The sequence below is a fragment of the Dendronephthya gigantea genome, unplaced genomic scaffold (assembly GCF_004324835.1).
Source record: "Dendronephthya gigantea isolate DGI-Jeju-01 unplaced genomic scaffold, DenGig_1.0 000064F, whole genome shotgun sequence".
NCBI classification, from domain to species: domain Eukaryota; kingdom Metazoa; phylum Cnidaria; class Anthozoa; order Malacalcyonacea; family Nephtheidae; genus Dendronephthya; species Dendronephthya gigantea.
This window is the reverse complement of record NW_021163074.1, coordinates 1107669-1117709: the sequence shown is the minus strand read 5'-3', so window position 1 is coordinate 1117709 and position 10041 is coordinate 1107669. Positions and strand designations below refer to the sequence as shown.

The following is a 10041-nucleotide window of genomic DNA, read 5'->3' as shown; positions in this document are numbered from 1 at the left end:
GCATGATATTTGCATAAAGCCTGATGATGAATATAGATGATTGATCTTATTCCTGTTTATGTATGTATATGTACCTATGGCTATAATGAAAATAAGTATACTGTATAATAATACATCATGACATGACTAATAAATGTGAATAATCTAATATATATATTTATATTGTACTGTCTAGCAAGGGTCGTGATGTACTTTGGTGCACCCTTCTCGACCTACCTCGATTCTGAATTTCATTCGTGATTGATATTCATGAATGTCAGTCTAGCTGCTTTGTTTCACGAAACAAAAGGATCGACATCAGTTCGCTGGAACTTAACAAAGCCTGTGAAAAATGTATCAAAAAATCGCAACACTAAATATTTATAAATATTATTATTTCTATTCGATCACAAAAGATCAAAAAATACTATTCCTCGGTAAATATTTAAGTGTTGCGTTTGCTTTAAAACCTTATATCAGTAGTATCTATGTATATATCGTATTCTAACGGCAGAATGGACGACTATAATACTATAATTATTCCAACTATAAAAAATAAGAGCCCCCTGAAAAAACTATCAGTACAGCCAGGAAGGGCATCCTAATAATAGTAAGATTGGAAAATTTATTTGCACAATATTTAAAAATGTGAAATATATCTCACCGTATACGATGAAGTTGTCAAGCCTTTGTAAAGCTACTGAAATTTTTCAATATTTTTCAGCCAATTCATCCTCCTAATTTTTGGGTGCATGCTCACATTAGCTTTACTGATGAATTTTAGCCGTGATAGTTATAAATAAAACACACAGGAGTAAACGTACGTCTAGTGTTTGTAGTAGCGTAACAAAATCCTGATACTTATAGGTTACGTTTGGGTCTAATGCGTGCGCCTGGTTTTCATATTTAATCAACAGAAAGCGAAGGCCATTGTCGGTGATCTCTAAAGAGTGAGTTGTTTTGTTACTTTGAATGGAATTTAATTTTCTTCGTAAACCAGCATTAATAGTACATCCGCCGATTAATGGGAACCAGACTTTAAAAAGCTGCCCTCGGCACCCAACAATGAGAAATTGGCTTTAAAGTACAGTTTTATAATCAATTTTGGTATAATGAATATAAGTGTTATGCCTACAAAGGATATAGTTATATATAATTATTTATGTACTTACAGTGCAAATTGTGAGATTATAAATTTTGTTCGTTAAATACTAATTGCTCACATTCGGTTCCAATACTATCGTGTGTTCATCAAAGTGAATATTTTTTATTACATCTGTCGCTCAAAAGAAGAAATAACTCAAAATTTATATGCATGCAGCCCAGGTTATACCCATCGATTAAAATTTGGCTCATTCAATTTGGAACACAAGTGGCCAATAGATGATTTTTTTACCCGTGGGCTACCTTATGGTGCATGCTGGAAATAAGTATTGAATATACTGCATGCAGCTTACTGTTTTCGAAAGTATCTTCTTTTTTGTGCAAAAATTTATCTTCACAGAGATTGTCTCTATGGCGTGTCCATCGTGTAGAATAACTCGTTGTGTATTCCGATTACACTTTTAGCACCAACGCTAACATGACTGAGCAAAAAGTTTCCAAATTTTGACCATTTTCGTCCATAGGGAAGGTCCTCACTTATACCTTCACGTGTATACAGTTGTCCGCCACCGTCCACAGCGTACACATCCCCTCGCACTCCGGTGTCCAGTTGTGTAAATGTCCCACCAGTGTCCACCCACGAAACCCCTCCAGGAACATCCGCGGTCACGCCAGTTCTGAAATATGCATGTCCGTTGCCTCTTACGATTGCCCAACAGCCAAATTTTCCACATGACACCCATATATAATATACACCGATAAGTGACCAAGTACCACTTTTTTGCTTATAATAGAGTTGATTATACACATTGACTCCCCAAAGTATACCTGTGTGTGCGTATAATAGGACTAGAATGAGATCATATTTTGATTTTTGAAAGAGATTGCGAAACATCGGCAGTCTAATAGCTTTGCTATTCGTAGTAACATTGAAAATAACATTGGCCTCTTAGGAGAAGCGGAGGACAAAGTTGAATTTTAACCGGTTTTCCAGATGCGAAAAAATACAATTCTCAAAGTAAATTTGAGAGGTAATTCTAATTCAAATTGGGTCACATTTAGGGTGCGTGTCGGCATTGAGATCTACGGCGTCAACCACGACAACGACGACGTCAACCACGATGATCAAAGTTAGTAAATAAAAAGTCGCGTCAGGTTGGTGGTGTTTGTCGGCTTTATAATCTAAAACGTCATGCACGTGACAACCCCAGTTCAGCTATAGTATATATAATGAGTGAATTTAATGAATATTGCAAGTCCCTTTCTCGCTATATGAGCCTTCAGTCAATAGGCCCATTTACACGATTCAATTTTGTTAGATCCAATTCCCCTATGATGGATATTTAAAAGTCTGTAGACTCGCAACGTATATGGGCAGAAACCAACATAAGCTGGCGCAGTACTAGCTGTTTTATCGATAGCAGAGTAAACAGACTACGTTCCATACGTCAGAACGGTAAATTGGATCGAACAGAATTGGATTGCATGACCTTATAAGCCCGTTAACTGTATACCCCAAAAATGGTTTACTTCATGTTACCTGGACGGCCAGAAGTAACTTGACTAAGTAGACCGCTTGTGTCAAGGTACCATTGTGTTCCTTTGGGTTCTGAGGCCGTTATCCCGAGTCTTGGGAAAATATACTGGAATGAATTTGTCCCCCAAAGTCCATTTTCTCCGACAGATATTTTTTGGAGTAATCCAGATACTTTTACCCATTTACCATTTTGAAGATGGTAAATTCCATCAAAGTTGGTAGTACACCACGTCTCGGTAAAGGAAATATCAACAGTTTTTAAGTTACCTCCATGGCCCTTCTTCCAGGGAAGGAGGTCAAGATTGTAGGCTGTATAAGAAGAGAAAATGAATTTAGATAGCTTCACGCCTGCCTGCCTGCCTGCCTGCCTGCCTGCCTGCCTGCCTGCCTGCCTGCCTGCCTGCCTGCCTGCCTGCCTGCCTGCCTGCCTGCCTGCCTGCCTGCCTGCCTGCCTGCCTGCCTGCCTGCCTGCCTGCCTGCACTTCCTAATGCAATTAGGCATGTTTCCTAGCATGTAAAGGAGCCTTGATCAAAAGCTAGTCATGCCAGCTTTTCAACAAGGAAAAATGCTCGTGTGTACGGCCGTCAAGGAAAACTTGACAAGGAATTGCGCAGTAGGGAACAGCGCAACAATCTTCGAGCCAACGTCTCGTTCCCAGATCCAATCTTCGAATGGAACGGGTTTTTGAAGTTTTATCATTTTTATTTGTTTTGAGATTCGGTCGTATACTCATTTTATCATGGCTCCTATTATCATAAAATATACTCATATACTATCGTAAAACTTGTCAAAAAAGATTTGTCAAATTTTTCACGTACACACGAGCAAATAAAACTTGGCAAATAAAACTTGGCAAGGGAAACTTGTCAACGAAAACTTGTTCGCTAGACACACCAGCAAGTGAACTGGTCAAGAAAACCTGTCAAGGAAAACTTGCCCGTCTAACGGGGCTTGACACTCGAGATTCAAATTTTGCAACTACCAAATCTTTGTGTCTTTATCAAAAGTTTGTAAATTCTTCCCTAACTTATGCACATTAAAATTTTCAAAAACGTACCCATATTTAGGTTCTCGCAATTGTTTCCTTCAGCCCACGGTGGACATTCACATACATCGTGCTCTTCAGAACATATCACAGTTTTTCCACCTCTCTGGCAATTAGTCATCGTCTAAACAACAACAAAGACTCTGAAAGAATTGATCTCAAATTGGCATCGGCTCAGGTGCAATACTTTGCAACACAACAATTAATGCAGCACAACACATGCATGCAGCCTTCCGAGGACCGAGGTTGTTAGCTAAGTCCCAATACGATCGGGGTATGTGACGGAAATGATAACCAAAATAATTACAGAACGTGTTTTGGACGTTGTTATTCCCAAGTCCCAAACGTTAACTTTAAAAGCGTTAATTTAAAGGCAAATTTATTAGTTCATTAATACTATATTATATAATTTACTCATGTTTTTAATTCATGTTTTCACAAAGCAGTTCTGAAAATTGTCATTGGCTAGACGATAGTATAAGCGGTAAATTTAGCTATTTTTAGCGGAGCCACAAGTAAACAGGAAGAGCCGCAAGTAAACAGTAAACGATGCACTGCATTTAACTGATCACAACTTGCCAGATCGTAGCGTGGATATTTCACTGTGATTTTGAACGTCTCGCTATCTTCGGTGCTAGACCCTCCATTTGGATCTGTGCTCAATAAACAGTTCTCAATCGTCTTTTGTTTCAAGAAAACAAACGACCAACATAAAATATTGTGAGAACAGTCGAAAGAACATGATATTGGCGAGGTCACTGTGGTTTTTTCGAAAGGATTCACTTCTGCCAAGCCATCTGAAACGATATGAATGATAAATTATCGTTTTACGCAATTGCAAATTACGCTGAGGTGGCAATGTTTGAGCTGGGGTGGCAGTTATGTTCCTTGCGGGGGAAAAAGATTTGGCAAATTGGCTGACGATTTGAAAACCTCGAAATGCGATTTCAACATGCAATTAACTCACCTGGTGACAAATTTGGACATTTTTATCGCAGTCGAATACAAAATAGGAGTGCATTGATACAGCTTTGGAACTTGGAGGATAGAAGGATGGAACTTTATTCGTGAATGAATGTTTTAATCGCATTTTGAATAATTACCTTGAGATACTTTGATGAATTGCTTGTTTTTCCCTGTTGGACAAGAATAGCTTTCTTTGACTTCACAATTGCCGAAATTGAGAAAAGAAATTAAAAAACAGACGAATAACAACATATTTTTTATTGCTAAATGGAGACAAGCTTTATATCAGTTGCGACTGGTAAGATCCAAGGCTGATTTGTACAACATCTGCGGACAGTAAACTGCGAAACTGGATGCTAATGAGCTCAATGTACCTGTACTACGAAACGAGATGCACCGCAAAGATAAAAAGCAATCTCCAAATATGGTAATATGTTTTGTTTTAAACTATCATAACCCGGCAACACAGTGAATTCAAGGCAGTGTTTAATTAAGGCCCTAGTTACACAATACCGCAGATTCGCGTAATCACAACAAGTTAGACAGTTAAAAATTCTAAGTTCCTTTGTGTGCTAAACTTTTTTGTGGCCCGATTTTTTCTTTCTGTTTCGCCTAAACACATGGCCACAAATCGAACATTTGATTTAAAAAGTTCCTGAAATGATCTTTTGAAACATGGTAAAATTAAAATTGAAACATGGAGAGAATTATTAGATATTCGTCAACCCCCCCCTGAATTTGCTTTTGATTCTGAGAAGTGAAACCTTAAAGCTCCGTTCACACTAAAATGGGCACATTTTTCCCTGTCGTTGAGCCATTTTGATTCCGTATATATATCTTCGTTTTCATTTTAAAATCATGGGAAATTACCCGACTCCATATAAATTATTATACTGAGTTATTTATCACCATTATTACTGTCTTTCACACGGAGGATCTTAAGGTAATCGTAATGTATAAATATGTCCGCTCGTCAAAAGCGATATCAACCCCAAAGAATCCTGTCTCCGATATTAAAATGAGCAAACATATTTCCAAATTGTGACCATTTTGTTGCTCGGGGTCGATTTTCACTAATGCCCTCACGTGTTGTGTATACACACGTCTTGCATCATCAACAGCATACACCTCCTCCCGTACTCCTGCATGCGTCCAATTGCTTAAATGACCCACCAGTTTCGACCCATATTATCCCACCAGGGTTAGCTGTTGTCACGCCAGTTCACGCCAGTTCATTTCGAGCATAGTTGCAGTAGGACTTCAAGCATGTGCACAAAAGGAAAGGAAGGAGGAACGTTAATGTTCCTGTTGAGGAAACGATTACTGACTCTTTTCAACACTTTCTCTAAAGTCTTCCATTTTTCAGAATGGGCATTGCTACCTGTTTTAAAGGAAACATCGCAAAACTGCATGTTATCATTAAACGAGCCTCACAAATAGCAAAACTGCCAAAACTGGAACATATATATATGGGAATAAAATGTAAACATTGACTGATGGCAAATATAAAAGCAAGTTTCTCTTTTTGTAAAATTTAGTAGTGAAAGCCTAAGACTAAGTAAGACCTGGTTAACATGCATGCTGGCATTTCAAATCTGATATTTCACTCTATCGAACTGGAATAATCGAAACACCAACATTAATTTAATGACATGTGTTGTTATTCTATACTATATGTAGCTAATCATTGAGTGAAGATGTTGCTTTTCACCGAGGGGAGTCTGGGAAGAGACGGCAATGGTAATGTGAAACTCTTAGGCCCGCCTTTCAGAAATCGAACTTTATATGTGCCGAAACGAATGAAAATGGCTTAAATTTTAGCTCATTAATATCAGTTTCGGCACATGAGAAGTTTAGCGTCTAAACCTGGCCTTACATACGATCAGAAAAAGATTTGAAAAGAAATCATACTTAAATTTAGCAGTTCATCTGTCGCAATTGAAAGTTTGAATTTTTTTTAATTAGGCTATCTAAACTGAACAGAAACCAGTGAACCAGGAATATTTGTACCGGTTCATATTCAAACAAGAATATGAATTAGAGGATAAGAAAATTTTTTCTTAGTAAAGCTTGGCTTTCGAGTGATAAAACAAAAAATTTCAATTATAAGCAGCCCCAAAATATATAGTTATATTTAGGGATATAGTTATATACAATTATTTATGTACTTACAGTGCAAATTGTGAGATAATAGATTTTGTTCGTTAAATACTAATTGCTCACATTCGGTTCCAATACTATCGTGTGTTCATCAAAGTGAATATCTTTGATTACATCTGTCGCTCAAAAGAAGAAATAACTCAAAATTTATATGCATGCAGCCCAAGTTATACCCATCGATTAAAATTTAGCTCATTCAATTTGGAACACAAGTGGCCAATAGATGATTTTTTTACCCGTGGGCTACCTTATGGTGCATGCTGGAAATAAGTATTTAATATACTGCATGCAGCTTACTGTTTTCGAAAGTATCTTCTTTTTTGTGCAAAAATTTATCTTCACAGAGATTCTCTCTATGGCGTGTCCATCGTGTAGAATAACTTGTTGTGTATTCCGATTACACTTTTAGCACCAACGCTAACATGACTGAGCAAAAAGTTTCCAAATTTTGACCATTTTCGTCCATAGGGAAGGTCTTCACTTATACCTTCACGTGTATACAGTTGTCCGCCACCGTCCACAGCGTACACATCCCCTCGCACTCCGGTGTCCAGTTGTGTAAATGTCCCACCAGTGTCCACCCACGAAACCCCTCCAGGAACATCTGCGGTCACGCCAGTTCTGAAATATGCATGTCCGTTGCCTCTTACGATTGCCCAACAGCCAAATTTTCCACATGACACCCATATATAATATACACCGATAAGTGACCAAGTACCACTTTTTTGCTTATAATAGAGTTGATTATACACATTGACTCCCCAAAGTATACCTGTGTGTGCGTATAATAGGACTAGAATGAGATCATATTTTGATTTTTGAAAGAGATTGCGAAACATCGGCAGTCTAATAGCTTTGTCTATTCGTATTAACATTAAAAATAACATTGGGCTGTCATTGGCTTCTTAGGAGAAACGGAGGACAAAGTTGAAGTTCAACCGGTTTTCCAGAAACGAAAAAATACAATTCTCAAGGCAAATTCGAGAGGTAATTTCAATTCAAATTGGGTCACATTTAGGGTGCGTGTCGGCATTGAGATCTACGGCGTCAACCACGATGATCAAAGTTAGTAAATAAAAGTCGCGTCGCGTTGGCGGTATTTGTCGGCTTTATGACCTAAAACGTCATGCACGATGACAACCCCAGTTCAGCTATAGTATATATAATGAGTGAATATTGCAAGTCCCTTTCTCGCTATATGAGCCTTCAGCCTTAATAGGTCCATTCACACGATCTAATTTTGTTGGACCCAATTTCCCTATGATGGATGTTTAACTTTTAAAGTCTGTAGACTCGCAATGTATATGGGCAGAAACTAACATAAGCTGGCGCAGTACTAGCTGTTTTATCAATAGCAGAGCATAAGCAGACTACGTTCCATACGTCAGAACGGTAAATTGGAACCAACAGAATTGGATTGCATGACCTTATAAGCCCGTTAACTGTATACCCCAAAAATGGTTTACTTCATGTTACCTGGACGGCCAGAAGTAACTTGACTAAGTAGACCGCTTGTGTCATGGTACCATTGTGTTCCTTTGGGTTCTGACGCCGTTATCCCGAGTCTTGCGACAATATGCTGGATTGAATTTGTCCCCCAAAATCCATTTTCTCCGACAGATACTTTTTGGAGTAATCCAAATACTTGTTCCCATTTACCATTTTGAAGATGGTAAATTTGATCAAAGCTGTTAGTACACCACGTCTCGGTAAAGGAAATATCAACAGTTTTTAAGTTATATCCATCACCTTTCTTCCAGGGAAGTAGGTCAAGATTGTAGGCTGTATAAGAAGAGAAAATGAATCTAGATAGCTTCACGCCTGCCTGCATGCACTTCCTAATGCAATTAGGCATGTTTCCTAACATGTAAAGGGGCCTTGATCAAAAGCTAGTCATGCCAGCTTTTCAACAAGGAAAAATGCTCGTGTGTACGGCCTTCAAGGAAAACTTGACAAGGAATAGACCTTTCTTATAATGACGTCAAACGCGGAAAGTCTGATGTTACACGAAATTTGATTGGCTACACAAAACTATCAAGCCAATCAAACTTCGTGTAACATCATACTTTCCGCGTTTGACGTCATTATGAAAAAGGCCTATTGCGCAGTAGGGAACAGCGCAACAATCTTCGAGCCAACGTCTCGTTCCCAGATCCAATCTTCAAAAGGAGCGCACTAGTGAACTGGTCAAGAAAACCTGTCAAGGAAAACTTGCCCTTTACACTCGAGATTCAAAATTTGCAACTACCAAACCTTTGTGTCTTTATCAAAATTTCGCAAATTCTTCCCTAACTCATGCACATTAAGGTTTTCAAAAACGTACCCATATTTAGGTTCTCGCAATTGTTTCCTTCAGCCCACGGTGGACATTCACATACATCGTGCTCTTCAGAACATATCACAGTTTTTCCACCTCTCTGGCAGTTAGTCGTCGTCTAAACAACAACAAAGACTCTGAAAGAGTTGATCTCAAATTGGCATCGGCTCAGGTGCAATACTTTGCAACACAACAGTTAATGCAGCACAACACATGCATGCAGCCTTCCGAGGACCGAGGTTGTTAGCTAAGTCCCAATACGATCGGGGTATGTGACGGAAATTATAACCAAAATAATTACAGAACGTGTTTTGGACGTTGTTATTCCCAAGTCCCAAACGTTAACTTTAAAAGCGTTAATTCAAAGGCGAATTTATTAGTTCATTAATACTATATTATATAATTTACTCATGTTTTTAATTCATGTTTTCACAAAGCAGTTCTGAAAATTGCGATTGGCTAGACAATAGTATAAGCGGTAAATTTAGCTATCTTTAGCGGTGCACAAGTAAACAGGAGGAGCCACAAGTAAACAGTAAACGATGCACTGCATTTAACTGATCACAACTTGCCTGATCGTAGCGTGGATATTTCACTCTGATTTTGAACGTCTCGCTATCTTCGGTGCTAGACCCTCCATTTGGATCTGTGCTCAATAAACAGTTCTCAATCGTCTTTTGTTTCAAGAAAACAAACGACCAACATAAAATATTGTGAGAACAGTCGAAAGAACATGATATTCGCGAGGTCACTGTAGTTTTTTCGAAAGGATTCACTTCTGCCAAGCCATCTGAAACGATATGAATGATAAATTATGGTTTTACGCAATTGCAAATTACGCTGAGGTGGCAGTGTGTGAGCTGGGGTGGCAGTAATGTTCCTTGCGGGGGAAAAAGATTTGGCAAATCGGAGCGTAGGTAAAAGACCCTGGG

General features: G+C 38.5%; 2 protein-coding genes across 5 annotated transcripts; both read right to left on the bottom strand.

The window, feature by feature from the left end:
* Positions 1-916: 916 nt before the first annotated feature.
* LOC114530561 (fish-egg lectin-like) lies at positions 917-4971 on the bottom strand. 2 transcript variants are annotated; one of them, XM_028552131.1, is made up of 4 exons: positions 4634-4971; positions 3679-4463; positions 2624-2929; positions 917-1911 (listed from the first exon to the last, which is right to left on the bottom strand). In XM_028552131.1, the coding sequence occupies exons 2-4, from the start codon at positions 3785-3787 to the stop codon at positions 1493-1495; spliced, it is 834 nt and encodes a 277-aa protein (XP_028407932.1). In that variant the 5' UTR covers positions 3788-4463; positions 4634-4971; the 3' UTR covers positions 917-1492. The 2 variants fall into 2 exon arrangements, with proteins under 2 accessions (XP_028407932.1, XP_028407931.1); XM_028552130.1 differs by having other exon boundaries at positions 4770-4971.
* A 947-nt stretch (positions 4972-5918) lies between these two features.
* On the bottom strand, positions 5919-9692 carry LOC114530562 (fish-egg lectin-like). Of its 3 annotated transcripts, XR_003687771.1 has the most exons (5): positions 9116-9692; positions 8269-8574; positions 7090-7564; positions 6805-6908; positions 5919-6013 (listed from the first exon to the last, which is right to left on the bottom strand). XR_003687771.1 is itself a non-coding variant. In XM_028552133.1 (4 exons), the coding sequence occupies exons 1-3, from the start codon at positions 9117-9119 to the stop codon at positions 7146-7148; spliced, it is 729 nt and encodes a 242-aa protein (XP_028407934.1). In that variant the 5' UTR covers positions 9120-9692; the 3' UTR covers positions 5934-6013; positions 7090-7145. The 3 variants fall into 3 exon arrangements, 2 of the variants coding, with proteins under 2 accessions (XP_028407934.1, XP_028407933.1); XM_028552133.1 differs by lacking the exon at positions 6805-6908 and having other exon boundaries at positions 5934-6013; XM_028552132.1 differs by lacking the exon at positions 5919-6013 and having other exon boundaries at positions 6775-6908.
* Between the last annotated feature and the right edge of the window lie 349 nt (positions 9693-10041).

Coding starts and splice junctions, on each gene's coding strand:
- LOC114530562 (XM_028552133.1), bottom strand. Junction 7,565..8,268: donor AGTTACTTCTGGCCGTCCAG/GTAACATGAAGT, acceptor ACGCACACACAG/GTATACTTTGGGGAGTCAAT.
- LOC114530561 (XM_028552131.1), bottom strand. CDS start 3,787: ATGACTAATTGCCAGAGAGGTGGAAAAACTGTGATATGTTCTGAAGAG. Junction 2,930..3,678: donor TTGCGAGAACCTAAATATGG/GTACGTTTTTGA, acceptor CTTCTTATACAG/CCTACAATCTTGACCTCCTT. Junction 1,912..2,623: donor AGTTACTTCTGGCCGTCCAG/GTAACATGAAGT, acceptor ACGCACACACAG/GTATACTTTGGGGAGTCAAT.